Here is a 15397-nt window from a genome sequence, read left to right on the forward strand (position 1 = left end):
ATATTTCTTAGAATGGATCATAGATGGCGTTAAAATCGCAATCGAACCAAAAGCGTTACACAATATGGTTACACTGTAGTTCCATAGATAACTATCTCGTTACCAGTCCAGTCCTGTTTATCTTAGTCCTTGTTGGCGTATCAGCGTATCACTATTCAGTATTCACTACCTGAGTGCCGAATCTGTTTTCGGGCGGCACGACGAGCTGGGTTAGTAGCTGACTGTTTCGACCTGGTGTCCATAATTGACCATTCCAATAATTCGAATACTATCGAATAAATCGAAACCATCGAATAATTTGATACTACCCATCTCTAGTCGTATCAGGACCGAAAGAAAAGTTTCATCAAAAACCGCCAAAAGACTTAAAGATCGATATCTGATTTGACCTAATATTTTTGGTACATCATTCGGTCGGGATCCGCTGGATCTGGTCACTTGTGTACTCGACAGTCGACAGATTCGTTTATTTTGATTCATTCAGTCGCGACCATCGCAGCTCTACCATGTTCGCGGGCCTGTGTAAAAGTAAGTATTCATTTATTCATACCTAGCTTTGAATATCAAAGGTGATGTTCTGCAACATTTGATCGGTATTTGTCAGTAACCAAAATAGGTTCCAAAAACAATGAGTTGAAGACATAGACAGCGACAGAACTTTTATAATTCAAACTTAGTTAAATTTCGATCTGGACTTAATAAGATATGCAGGTACTTATTTCTAGAAACATTTCATACATTGTTAGTAATTTTTTATTACTTTTCTTCTATACGAGACTACCTTGTTGTGTGAATGTGAAACATACTCAAACATCACAATTTTGTTATCTAAGACTACTAAAGTTTGCCTACTTTTTTATTATCACAGACTACCTCATTTTTATTTATATTTACAAATCATATTTAATTCTTTGTTAATGTTTGTATTGACTTGTATTGTTGGCTACACTTATTTAAGTCCATCGTTATTTTCTGAAGATTTTTGAAAAAAATATGGAATTTTTCTCGCTTCGATTTCGTCTTACAATCATTCTTCTAATGGTGCCCTTGAAAACTTAGTTCACGCATTAAAAAAAATATTTTAAAACATATTTACAAAATTTAGATTTAGAGACAATTATTTATAAGTTAAATTTATCTTATAATTGTTCTTAATTTTTTCGTAGAATATAATTGTCACATTGGCAATCTTGTATAGTATTCGAATATACTTTTTGAAGTATTCTAAATACTTTTTAAAAACATTTTTAACATAATATAAATACTTGTATTTAAATACCATATGGTTCATTTTATTTATTATTTTTGACATCAACAAAAATAATATTGTTTTTGTTGAAATAATATTAAATCGGCTTAATCTGTAAGTCTTAACTCCAAAAAAGTAATTTCATATTTATTAATACCATGAGCATGGAATATCAAAGATACATTTTTATATAATTGACTAGGCTATAATATAATTATATATAAAAAGAATCAATATATTAATGAGATTAAAAACAGAAAACATTTCGTATAAAAAAAGTAGGTGATTTTAAGGTATAAAATTTTCAAAATGCTACACTAATTTTATATGAATTCTGTATTGGATTTTTTTAAATAATTTCATATTAGTAGTTAATACCACTTTTTATTAATATCACTTTTTTTTTGTAATTTAATTGTATCAATAAGATTTAGATACCTGAACATGTATTTACATCTAAATAGTCGTCGGATATGTTAATTTTTTTTCAAATTGTTAAAATGTATGGCAAATAATAACATAATATAGGTACTGATATTAATATACAGTATACATAAAACATGTATGTTATATAGTATACAACTAAAAAAAAATACTTGTATTTGTATTCAAATACTTAGTGAGTATTCATAAAATTTATTTTTATAACAGTAGGTATTTTAAAAGTATTTTTAATACTTTTCTATTTGAATACTAGTATTAGTATTTTAATAATTTTTCAAAAGTATTTTTTATAAGACTGTACATTGGAGATATCCTTTTACTTTTGCCATAAACAAATATGGTATTGTATTCATATTATGATATAAATTTAGAAAATGCAAAAAAGAATTACAGATGGAATAAAAATAAAAGTTTTTGTATCAATAATAAAGTTTTGTTTGTTGTTAAACAATCATGGGAAAGTGTAAAAACGAATTACAGAGATAAGGTTCTATTTTGAGTTATTATTAAGGTATTGTGATAGCCACGTTAACAGAAGAAGTTGCATTAATAGTGGTAGTCTTGTATAACAGGAAAGTACACATATTTCTTATATCTATATGTTTATATAGAAAAATTAAAAAAAAGACATTCTTTATTCGATTTGCCATGAAAAGCTCATTTGCGTAGTATTCATGCATTTTATAGGCACAATACCGTTTTCCAACCTTACCTAGGTATTACATTAACCAATTTAAACTGAAACCCATGATTAAATGGCTTGATTAAAATTTTGAATACTGTCACATTTGATAGTTAAGCATGATTAAATGGTATGGTGTGTACTGTTTTGAATTTACATTGTTATGTTTTAATATTGTAAATATGAAATATGAAGTTAAAAATGTTTACTTACAAGCATTCAAAAAAGTAAAAAAAAACTTAAAAATGATAATTTTTATAAGTGCACATATTATTTTTTCAAAAATAATATTTGCTAATGACTAAATTATGTAAAAAAAAATGGTAATTCATTTATTATTTTGGTCAAAACCTATTTCAATCATTAGTTTATTTATATTTATATTTACTTAATATTATCAACATATTTCATGTATAATTCATTTTTTTTCAGCTGTTTGAATTTTGCTGCTCAACATTTATTTCAAATTATCCTTTATGTTACATTTGTTATGGGTTTCTTCAAATCATTAAGGAACATAAAAAATTGGTTTGCTGACAAGGCTGGACTTTCTGGACCTAGAGGACCAACAAAACGTAAACATGAAGAATGTGAAACTATAAATAATAAAAGAGTGCGCATGGATGATAGCCTCGTAGAAATTGTTGAAATCAGCGATGAATCCCTATCTGAAACCGAAGAGGTGGAAATTGTTGAATCTGTGCCATCAACTGTACCGCTTAGAGCCAGTCCACCTGTTATGCTCATTGAAGGTAGGCAGCAGCAAAGAAGAACTATGTCACCAGTTAGGACAATAGATTTAACTGGAAGTAACGATGGAGATGCCAAAGTTAAAATTATTCGATCTTATAGTTTATCGAATCCAAAACTTATAAGTTCTCGAAGTAATGAAATGGTTAGAAGTGCTAGTACCAAAGCTATCAATGAAGAAAGATCTTCAATTAAAGGTAAAAAATAATATTTTATATTTGTTTTATATTTTTTAATTAATACAATTTTAATCTATAGGAACAAAACAATTAAGTTTGAGTATGGAAGGTGGATTTTCTGCATTAAAAATTAATGACACATCAACTAACGCTAACATGGATAAGTCATTTGCAATGATTTTAAAACATTATGTTACACCAAAACCAGAAACCAACATTTTATCAGTTTCCAGTTCTAGATTGTCGATGAGTAATCATAAAGAAAATACTTTAAATCAATCTAAATTATCCCAAACATCTGGTAAAGAAAATTTAGACATTCCAGAGCTAAGTCTTCATAAGAATAGAATTATTAAAAAAGAGTTATTTTATGAACGTATATTAAGAAAATTTAAAGAGAAACAAGCAGCTGCCATTTTAACTTCTGAAACAACAATCCAAAAAAAATCACCCGATGATATTTTCCAAGAAAAACTAGAGATCATGAAAAAAGAATTAAATAAAATTGAGCCACAAAAGAAAAATGAAGTTTTCCCCGGTTATTCTAAAGAAATAGCTGAATCAATTGCACTTCAAATGTCTAGTTCTTTAAATGAGTACATTGTACAAGGGAAAAATATAAAAAAAATGGATTTAAAAAGTATATATGTACATAATGCTTGGTTAAATGATGAAGTTATCAATCATTATTTGGGTATGATAGTTGATCGCGATCCAACTAACATTCACTCATTTGATACATTCTTCTATTCTAAATTATCGTAAGTTATAATATTTATAATTCTCAAATATTTAATTTTTTATTCAGCTTATTAATTATTTTTTTGTATAGATCACAAGGATATCAATCTGTTCGTCGTTGGTCAAGAAAAAAAGATATATTTGCATGTAAAAAAATGTTCAGTCCTATTCACTTGGGTAACCATTGGTGTCTGATATGTGTAAACTTCATTGAAAAAACCGTGAAATATTATGATAGTTTAGGTGGTAAAAATCCTAAATGTTTAAATATAATTTTTGATTATCTAAAACAAGAATACGAGAATAAAAAGAATGAAGAATTCAACAGTAGTGGATGGAAAATAATGGATGCTGAGGATTGTCCCAAACAAAAAAATGGTTATGATTGTGGAGTGTTTACTTGTGTAAATGCAGAGTACCTATCTCGTGATGCAAAACTAGATTTTGTACAAGATGATATGCCTATTTTAAGGAATAGGATATGCTATGAGATCTTAAACAATCGTTTATGTTATTAAACTAAATCATTTGTTTCCTACAATATTGAGTTAATTTCATTCTTATTTTTTCAAGTTCGATAGAATATCACATATGTTGGTGAGTATAACTAAGATTGACAAGAGGAATGACATTCCTCAATCACCTAATTAGTTTCTTTTAAAAATATATGAGTTTTATTGTTAATAGTTTACAGAATATTCTTTTTATTTCATATTTTTAGGAAAATGTTGAGCTAAATATGATACAATAATATTTGTTAATACTGTATTAATGTATGTAATTATGTACTAAAAATTTATACCATGAAATTGAACGCAGTTCCTATTATGTAGGACAATTTTCATGTTTAAATTTAACTGATAAACTATAGTTATTGTTAATGAATCTTTAAAATCTTTAAGTTTAAATTATTACTTAAGGCATACAATTAATTCAAAGGCTGAATATTCATTAAATATTAAATAATGTTAATCTTATTTAAATATTATGATTTGATACATAATTACGTTTATGATCTTATTTTCATATTACACTACAGTATCTTAACATTCTAGCCATGTAGAATTTTTATTATTTGAATAAATTAATGTAATTATTTAAATTTAATTGTTCAATTCATACATCTATTTATTGAATATAATTCGTTTATTTTAATATGTTTGTACAATTGTATCAAAGTACTTGGTATTTTCAATAAACTGTAAATATTTTTATCAATCATATAAAATTGTTTAAATTGTATTTTTGAGTATGTTTCAAACTAATTGTAAATATAATAAGATTCAAGAATTTAAAGGTTAATTCAAAGTAAATACAATTATATTTTACATCTTAATTTTATTTGATATATATATATAGTTTATCTTTTTAATATATTGTTGTCTAAAATGGTATTGTGTTAATTGTATTTATTCTTAAAACAATTGAATTATTGAAAGGTATTATAATATGATGTATTGTAGCTTTTCTCAATATTATATTGTACACATTTCTAGTAAAAAACTTTTTTTTTTATATAAATATTTGTTTTTATTATTAATTATTTTTTTTTTTTTAGTCTTCTATACTGTATCACAGATTTCAGCTAAAAAGAAGTTTTACTATATTAATATTAAAGTATAGAAGTCTGTGGAATCGCCGTGTAGAGTTAGACTCCCCTGGATTAAGTCTTAACTCTTAGGGGCAGTTGTACCGTCTACGGTTAAACTTCGATTACGCTTAATTAGCTGATAACAGATATTTAACCGTGCAAATTTGGCCGATTAAACTCCGGTTAACTTTAATCAGAGATGGTACAATTGGCCCTTAATGTCTTAACCACGGACTAAGATAGTATGGACTGGAAATGTACGCCTAATCATGGGTCCGCTTATGGTTATGAGTAGGCTTGTGCGGGGTAAAATGGGGCAAGTACGATTCGCGCCTTATCTATGTTTATATATAAGATCTATAAATCATCTTTTGGAAGAATGCGGATTTAAATATGTCTTAACTTCAAAAATGAACCAGGATCGTCAGAGGTAAAATAAATGAAAGTCGTTAAAATGTTCCTAATTATAACAATAATCAGACTATTATAAATCAGATACAGAATCACGTGTGTTATAATATTACATCTGTGGGTATGTCACGAGTATTAATAAACACACTAAGTGTAACAATTGTCAAATTGCAGTACAAGGTAAAGCAAAGAAATTATAAGATTATTTAATTCTTTAACTAAAAATTATTATTTTAGGTAAAACATCATTTTGTAATATGGCTGAAGCAACTCTCACAAATATTAAAACTAGAGGAGGCTTAATTCATCCAAGCACATTTTTATTCAATTTGTTGACAAACGTAGAGGAATCATTTCAAAAATTTTGCAATGATTTTGATGTTTTTCAACAGACAGTTGATGATTTTTTTAACAAAAAATTGAAACTTATCAACACTTTTCCATGTAGTATGCATAAAATTGAAGTACTGACTTTTATAATATCATATTATGTAAAGATGAGGATGTGTCAATATACTAAAGTTTTAAACAATGATCAAAAAAAAAAAATAATGCAAAGAAAAAGAAGAATTCAAAACTTGTTAATACATTGATTAAAATATTAATCAAATTAGAGAATACAATCAGAAACAGAATTTTGAAATGGAAACTTAGGTAGTGAAAAAAATGCTTACTGTTTCGTCTGTATTTTTATAATTAAAATTTTAAGTAGGTACTAGGTAGTGTAATATTTTTTGGTTAATAAATAAATCGCGTATTTTTGTTATGAATGTGTACAACTACCCTACGTTTTAAAAATCCAGAATCTATTTTTCCTCAAAACCATTTTACGACATCAAAAATGACAAAAATGTATTACATAAACTATAAATATTAAATAAAAATAAATAATAATGGTAATAACTAATAGTTCCATTCTAGTCCGTGATAGCGCTACATTCGCACTAGCCCCATTACCCCCGCACAAGGCTACTCAATTCCATAAGCGGCCCTGCTCCCCGTCACCCGCCCACCAGTTCGTTTCCAGTCCATACTATCTTAGTCCGCGGTCTTCCGTTGAAGGCATGATAGAGTGTGAAGGAGGAAAAATTTATCACAAATTTACAATTGCCAACATGAAAAATTCAAAATCCCACAATTATTCTGTGATAAAATTATCATTAATATCAAATGACAAGTATCAACATATTCTGAAGATTTGAGTCTCAATGGTGAATTTTTAACTAATAACTACTCATTTTTTAATTTTGTGAACCTACTGGCTACTGAATTTCAATATTTATATTGCATACTTCTATTTTGGGTTTCAATTTAATATCGTCAACGGTCAATGTGAAAATTGGGAACATTGATGTGGGAGACATAAAGTACTGTGAGCATCAACAATTGGAGGGTACTTGCTGGTGAATACACAAATAACAACTACCAATGATCAATACATAATGTTTAGAAATTTAAAAATTTTCAGGTTTCTTACATGTGAATTATACTAACAGCGCAAAAATTCATAATACAAATTTTATTTATACTATCACGTCCTGTTGTCCTACGCATCACTAAATTTAGTGAGTAAATGTTAATTTATCTTATTTTACCCATATTATGTATCTATATTGAAGTATAAACAAGAATAGGTGTGCATTAAATCTTTTGGTATTTAAGCCTATACATCTGTTTGCAAGTATATTAGTAATAATACAATATCAAATGAATTGACCACTATTACTCAAAAGTGAAGGTAAACAATGTCGATAACTATTTCATGTTAAAGAAAAAAGAATTTTCATTTTCTATACTGGCTTTTATTATGAAGTAGGCAGATATTGATACTAATAAACTAGTTTTTAATTTAATTACCTACCTACTATTTTATCTTTGTCAGTCAGCAACAAGTCAAATTGAATTTTGTTTAATTATAAGATTTAATTGTACAATCATTAAATTTAAAATATCAATGTTTTTTTTGTAATTTTTCTTTATTATAAAAAATTAAAAAATTAATGTTTAAATATGTAAAATCAAAATAGGTAACTAAACAAACTGAATTTTGATATTATTCTTATTTTTAAATGTATGAAATATAAATATTATAATGAATTGATTAAGTTTAACGTTTTTCTAAAATGGTTTTGTAAAAAGTAAATATGCTATTTGCTTGTACAATTTACAGATGCATTGATATTATAATATACTGTTTATTATAAGATCAATGAAAAAGATAGTAAATCTATTTAAGGCTTGTATTCTCTTTTGACTTTTACTGTATGTGTTTTTAGATAATGCAAAATTAAAACAAATTTACTAACAAGATGGATAAGAACAATATTAAACAACAATTGAAACTTGCAAAAGAAGAATTTATGAGAAAAAACTTTTCTGATGCAGCAAAACTATGCAAAACAATCTTAAAGAATGATCCAAAAAATATTTCTGGTTTGATTCTTTATGGTGCCAGTCTTTTAGAAATTCCATCGAAAAAAGATGAATCCATTGAACAGTTCCAAAAGGCCATTGAATTTTCTCCTAATAATTTATTTGCTTGGCAAGGCATTGAGCAGTACTATGAAAAATGTGATAAGCTTACAGTTTCTCAACAGTTATTCTACACATATGCTAATTTATTGAGTTTAGAAACTGATGGGACTAAGTGTAGAACACGTGCTAAAAAATGCATTGAACTTTGGAAAAATTATAAATCAAAGTTGGATTTAGGAATTTTTGTATCAACTGTCTTACCAACAATTGAAAACGAAAAAATAACACCACAATTCTTGGCTGTATGTAGAGTTTTAACAGAGTTTCCATTCACAGAAGATACATCTCCTTTAGATGAACATTTAGAAAAAATTTATCTGGCATTGTGTGAAGATGATAGTTTTGATCAAAAATTTGAAATATATTGCAAACTTATTCCTGTATTAAAATCCAAAGGGAAAAGGCAACAAATTGTAGATATATGTGAAAAAATGTTATCTATCTATAATAACAACGTTACTGTGATAAACTTTTTCTGTGAATCATTCATCAGCAATTACATTAAGACCATAACTGAACCTGAAGATGACATACTGAAATTAATTGACAAAATGAGTTCATCAATTATGGAAAGATGTGAAGTATTACTACAGGCACAACCAACAAACCCAAATTCAATAATAGCCAAAAGCATTGCTTTGAGAAGATTAAATGAATTTGAAGAAAGTCGTAAATTGTTACGTAAAGTTCTTCAAGTTACCAATCGTTCATGGCAATCGTGGTTTTTACTTACAGAAATTCAGATTAATATTCATTGCTATGACGATGTAATACGATGTATTGAACAAGCTAAGAAAATTTTAAAACCAACATTTTCCTGTTATCAAACTATGCTTATGTGGGAAATTGAAGCTTATTGTTGTTCCCGCCAATGCTGTACTGTACAAGGACGGCAGTTAGCTGTTGATAAGTTTAATGAAAATTCAAATAATAAACTAATTGAGTATATTATCATAGCTAGTTGTAATTTAAATGATCAAAAAACTGCAAAAAACTATTTAAATACATTACAAAATAAATGTGATAGAGATGATCACTTTATCTTTTTAGAAGCATTATATTTTAGCGAATTTGGTCAATTAGATGAAGCTTTACATTCTTTAAAAAGTATGAACAACTTATCAGCTAATGCAGATGCATTGCTACTGTTTGGTAATGTATTATGGAAACAACAAAAATTTTCTGAGGCTGGAAAAATGTACTTAGAAGCTTCTCGTATTTATCCTTATAGATGTGACTTTATTACCAAGTTGGGACATTATTACAGAGAAATAAAACACTTACCTGTTGCCATGACTTGTTATGAAAAATCTGTTGTCCTCAATCCTGATGATGAAGAAAATAGTCTTGCCTTATCTGATATATACCATACGTTATCAAAGTCAAAAGAACAAGAAGCGTTGTTGAATTATCTGAAAACATCAAAAAATATCAAATGGGCCTCTTTTAGATTAGGTGTTCACTATTTAAAATCAAACAATTATGAATATGCTGTTGATAATTTTCAGATTGCTACTAAACATGATCCAAATAATGCAAACTATTATGAATGTCTAGGCGATGCTCTTTTAGGACGAGAATCACTAATTGGTGCAAAACTTACATACTCTAAATGTATTGAAATTGATCCATCTCTTTTATATCCAAAATTACAAATAGCTAAAATTGAATATCGCATTGGTCAAGTCAATTCTAGCATTCAATTATTTTACAAAATTGTAAATTCTTATTCTAATGATTTTATTGCATTATTTGATACAGCAAAAATGTTTATAGAACACGCCAAATCAATTTTTGTTTGTCAGGTACATGCGAGCTATGATTTATGCAAAAATGCTTGTGAATACTTGTACAAGGCATTGTTGATAGATAATCGATATGCACTTCTTTGGAAATTATTTGGAGATTTATGTCTGTTCATGGCGGCTATGCCCAAAGAACTATCTTTTATACATTTGCCATCTAATATATTTAACAAAAGTCAAGAAAATTTTGAAGTGAAAGGCTTACAACTCTTTACTTATTCTAGGAGATGTTATTCACAGGCTTTAAATATAACATCTAAAAAATTGTCTTTAAATTCTGCACAAAAATACATTTGGTACGATTTAGCTAAATGTTATTTGACAAATGCTTTAAACACAGATATTGAAAAAAATGAACGAATAGAATTTAAATCCAAAGCAGAACTGGCTATTAAAAAATGCTTATCATTAGATCCAAAAAACAAAGATTTTTGGAACACCATGGGAATTATTGAGGCTATTGAAGAGACCGAAAACGAACATCTGAGTTATAACTGTTTTGTTAAATCTTTGGAAATTGAAATAAGTGCAATTGCTTATAATAACTTGGCAATCAAATGTATGATTCACAATGATGTAAATCTTGCTCAGGAAGCTTTTACTTTGAGTCAACATATTGAACCAACTCTTTTAAATAGTTGGATTGGGCAAGGCATACTGACTAAATTTGAAAATTCTGTGTTGTCATATGACCTATTATATCATTCAACTACATTAGGGTTTCACGAAGAAAGCATTTGCAGTTATACTGAAGCAAACATACAAAATATTAAAGCTGATTCAGAAGTACTAACACCGACTCATCAAATTCATCATAATATTGATTTACTTATTTGGCTTACATCTTTAAATCCCGAAAATTGTTGGGCACAGAATGCGCTGTCAATATTGTACAGGTACTCTGGTTTGTATAAAAATGCTATTAAGGCTGCAGAAAAGGCTGAACAATATTGTACTCACGAAACACTAATAGGCATGCAAAGGAACACAGCTCTTAGTCTTCTTAAAGGAAAATGTTATCAAGAAGCCATAGTAAAATACAAACAAATGAACTCAATGAATTTATATGATAAGTTTGGAATTGCATTAGCATTTTATAAGACTGGCCAGTACCAAGAAGCATATTCTACGTATGAATCATTGACTGAAAATAAATCTGACATGAATATTGTGTCCATGGCATTCCTTGCTATGGCTGCAATAGCTTTTAGTTGCCATGAAGATTATGATAAAGCTACAACATTGTTCTTGAAAAGTATACAAAGTAATACAGCTAACATACAGGCACTATTGGCTACATTTGCACTTGGAATTGTAACTCGTAAAAGTAGTTTGTCTAGAACTATCTTGCAAGAATTGATATCGCATAAGAGTGATCCTTTATTCTTTAAAGATATCATTCGTTTTGAAACATATTTCTACTACTTGAACCGTCAACCAAATATATCGTTGAAATTAATTAGCCGCTGTATTCACATACACCCTGATAATGCTCATCTATGGGTAAATTTAGGTTTTATATTGTTGAATTACTACATGGCCAATGAGTCTCAGCGCAGAAAAGGACTAGGTTCTCATATTTTTACATGTGCTACAGTTATCAGCAAAAAAACGTGGGAACTCAAAAATGCATTAGTTCTGACTACTATATGCAACCTGTTTGAAGGAGAATTAAAAACGTGCCTACGAAACGTTTTGAAAGGAATTCATTTATACCCTACATCGTTTGAACTTTGGACAGTTTTGTTAAATACCATATACTGCCGAGGCAACATTGAAGATGCAGAGTTAATAAAAAGTCATATAAAATTTGTTGTAAATAACTTGAATCCTAATGACATTTTGAAATGTAATCTTTTAAAGCTAGAAACTCATATTCCATAATATTGACATGAGTAAATTTAGTTTATTTATTAACTCATACTTATAATTGTAATATTTAAACTATAAAAAAATATCTACTTTATATATACATATATCCCTATATACACTATTACAAACAAATATAAGGATGCGTCTTTATTATTTTTGATTAAATTGTCTTTAATTTTTTTTCTCAAATATCATCTCTTTATGATGTAGGAATTTAACATCTGACCTGATTGTCCCAATAGATAGGATTTTGTGAAATTAAAATGTTCACTCACTTAAATAAAATTAGTCAGTGTCGGCCTTACCATGGCTGCTAGACTACTAACGTGTCAAGGGCCTTCAACCGTATTAGGTCAAGGGGCCCCAATAGTATTAAAAATATAATATTTCACTACTTATAAGATTATTTTTATTGTTTTATGAATTAACATTTTTGAGGGCCCGTCTGAAGAAATGTGCATCCGTGGCCTTTTAAGTACCAGGCCGACATATAAAAGTGCTTAATTATTCAATCATTCAAACCTTACAAGTTATAGCAAAGTTTTTCAGTTAATCTGAGTTGTATTTATATCAATTACAATAAGTCAATAACTAATAAATATTATTAAAAACTCATAATTTTTCTGTGTATTCAATGGTTTTTTAACCCAGCTAAGAGAAAAGAGAAAATCTTTCTTTGTTTCATTAATTTTAGTTGGATAAGTTTAATGTTATTCTCTTAACCTAACCTAACCCTCGGCAACTTTTTGAGACAGAAGAACCGAAAGTTTCAATTTACACAATTTCCTAGTTTTTAAAGAGCAACTATAAACCTTTCCCTTTTAAAATCGAATTACACCTCTTCATAAATTCTTCTTTCAGATTCAACACGTCAACACATTGCGTCGCTCTAGTCTGGAAAATAAATATTTTTTTAAGACTTATCCTTGGTACAAATCTTTCTGATAAATTAATTTGATTTAATAGTAGAAATATAAACGCATCGAGACAGTAAGAATTGTCCTCACCATCTTATAAAATAGCGATCAATAAACCATTTTGTTTTATTATAAGTTATTATATATTATTATAGTTATAATATTATAGTCGCATCACTTATCTATCGAATATAATTTTGAATTGATTTAAAGATAATTGCACTATAAGCCAAACACCAGAATATAGTAACATAAACGTGTTTCTAGTTTCTACGACCATTTTTAGTACATAGTACAATTTTGGTATATCAAAGTTATTTCTTATAAAAGCAACGTTATATTGCTGTATATATAAATAATGTGGTGTATTAACTGTATACGCCATACGGTCATAAGCACACAACGGTCATAATTATAATTAAAAAAGCGTATGTTTTCATCCTGTTTCAGACAACACTATGTTAATACATGTTAGAGATCGCTGATAATATAATATAATATGCCTAATACATAATTCAGAGACTACTCAAAAGTCTTCGCTTTACAGTCGGTTCATTAAAAATTAGACTATTTATGGAAACTTGGGGCAATTGGAAATTTAGTAAAGAAAATGAAGATTTATTGGCCGGAGTATTAAACAAATTCGCCTCGGACCAATGCAGGTTAGATACGCCGAAAAAAATTCTTTTGTCATCCTTGGCTGCTTCATCGAAGGTATGAACCTTTATATTGTTGAATTAATATGTGTCTATATAAAGTATACCTAATGTATTTATACATAGGGATCGCCAAAAAGCGCTGTTTTTCTGATTAAATTTACTAAAATTATTTCGTATTTTATTTATTGTGAACATTTTTTCTTCATTATACATATTAAATATTTGTTTATGTGTATGTAGACTGTACGAGTTGAAATTTCTAGTTCGAGCAGCGATGACAGCGATATTGATGATGACTTTAACGCCGTTCAGACTTGTGTTCCCAAATTCTGCGCAGACGCGTCAAGTGAAGAATCTAGACCCACAGCGGCTGTCGTGGATGACTTGCAGCAACAGCCTGTCTGTACCGGCGCCGTCTTGAGTAATTTTAACGACGAATCTTCTTTTCTGCCGAGTCAATCACAGGGTAAGTTTATACAACTGTCGATGATCTAATTATAATATATTGGTCTATGTATAATGAATATAATGTTAATTCACTTTAAAAACACATTATATATAATATTATACCTCACGTATTTGTCGGTGAGAGGTTTAGTACCTACCGCTACCAGTCTACCACATAATAGGTGGTGATTTAGTGATTTAAATTTAAAAACATTTTTTGTTTATTTTGAAAATCGAATAACAATGAAATATTGAAATATAATATCGATAAGCCATTCCCTAAAAAAAATATTATTATCGATCTTTTAAATAATGGTTAGATTTTACTCTAAGATTACTTAAAAACATAGAAAAAATATAGCATAAAAAATATGCATAGCGTGCATGTAAGCACTGCTTACACTTGAGAAAAGGGAAAAATAAGTTAATATTAATGTTATTATAATAACAAATTCAAATTTAATCTTTGACTAATTTTTTTTGTAAGTTTCAACAATAATAAATAATATGTTTAGATTTAGAATATAAGATAATCATTTTGACGAACACGGCCATATTATGGTAATCGCTGTCAGCCGTTGCGTATGATTGTGGAAAAACTAAAAATCTATTTTTGTTCTATTAAACTTGGTATTGAGATTGACGCGTTATGTCGTCGTGTAACGTGTTCTGAAACTGCTTACGTGAGCTAATAGACACGACTTTCATACAATGTTGTAGAGGGGGGGACTCGTATACAATTTGTAAGCACTTATGATTTTGCATACATCACACTACCTCGGTACCAAACGTTTATTATTATTTTTATTTCCATTAAGGCGATAATCGTCAATAAATTATTTCCGTGTTAATATGTTATAGAATATAGATCTATAATTGTATACACTTATTTAATTATTGAAAATGGAAACGGAGCAGCCTTCATTATTTAAATAAAATTATAATTGTACATACATTTTTAAAAGTTATAAAATAAAATTATAAGGAATTGTATATATTTTTTACCAATTCAATGTAGTTGACTGTAAAACAAATTACTAATAAATATATTAGTTTTTTTGCTTACACTTTCTCAAAACCCACACTACGCCACTGAAAAAATGATTCTGCGTAAA

General features: G+C 28.2%; 2 protein-coding genes across 3 annotated transcripts; both read left to right on the forward strand.

Annotated features, from left to right (window-relative positions):
- The first annotated feature begins 181 nt into the window (after positions 1-181).
- On the forward strand, positions 182-4869 carry LOC107167360 (uncharacterized). Its single transcript, XM_015516379.2, has 4 exons — positions 182-528; positions 2808-3322; positions 3384-4065; positions 4137-4869. Exons 2-4 carry the CDS (start codon positions 2866-2868, stop codon positions 4561-4563), a joined length of 1566 nt encoding a protein of 521 aa, XP_015371865.1. The 5' UTR covers positions 182-528; positions 2808-2865; the 3' UTR covers positions 4564-4869.
- A 2189-nt stretch (positions 4870-7058) lies between these two features.
- On the forward strand, positions 7059-12424 carry LOC107167368 (tetratricopeptide repeat protein 37). Of its 2 annotated transcripts, none has more exons than XM_015516387.2 (3): positions 7059-7450; positions 7516-7612; positions 8324-12424. In XM_015516387.2, exon 3 carries the CDS (start codon positions 8357-8359, stop codon positions 12269-12271), a length of 3915 nt encoding a protein of 1304 aa, XP_015371873.2. In that variant the 5' UTR covers positions 7059-7450; positions 7516-7612; positions 8324-8356; the 3' UTR covers positions 12272-12424. The 2 variants fall into 2 exon arrangements, with proteins under 2 accessions (XP_015371873.2, XP_015371874.2); XM_015516388.2 differs by having other exon boundaries at positions 7059-7440.
- Positions 12425-15397: the final 2973 nt, after the last annotated feature.

This window comes from Diuraphis noxia, unplaced genomic scaffold (genome assembly GCF_037042655.1).
Source record: "Diuraphis noxia isolate RWA-SAM2 unplaced genomic scaffold, SU_Dnox_SAM2 contig0005, whole genome shotgun sequence".
NCBI lineage: Eukaryota > Metazoa > Arthropoda > Insecta > Hemiptera > Aphididae > Diuraphis > Diuraphis noxia.

Coding starts and splice junctions, on each gene's coding strand:
- LOC107167360 (XM_015516379.2), top strand. CDS start 2,866: ATGGGTTTCTTCAAATCATTAAGGAACATAAAAAATTGGTTTGCTGAC. Junction 3,323..3,383: donor AGAAAGATCTTCAATTAAAG/GTAAAAAATAAT, acceptor TTTAATCTATAG/GAACAAAACAATTAAGTTTG. Junction 4,066..4,136: donor TTCTTCTATTCTAAATTATC/GTAAGTTATAAT, acceptor TTTTTTGTATAG/ATCACAAGGATATCAATCTG.
- LOC107167368 (XM_015516387.2), top strand. CDS start 8,357: ATGGATAAGAACAATATTAAACAACAATTGAAACTTGCAAAAGAAGAA.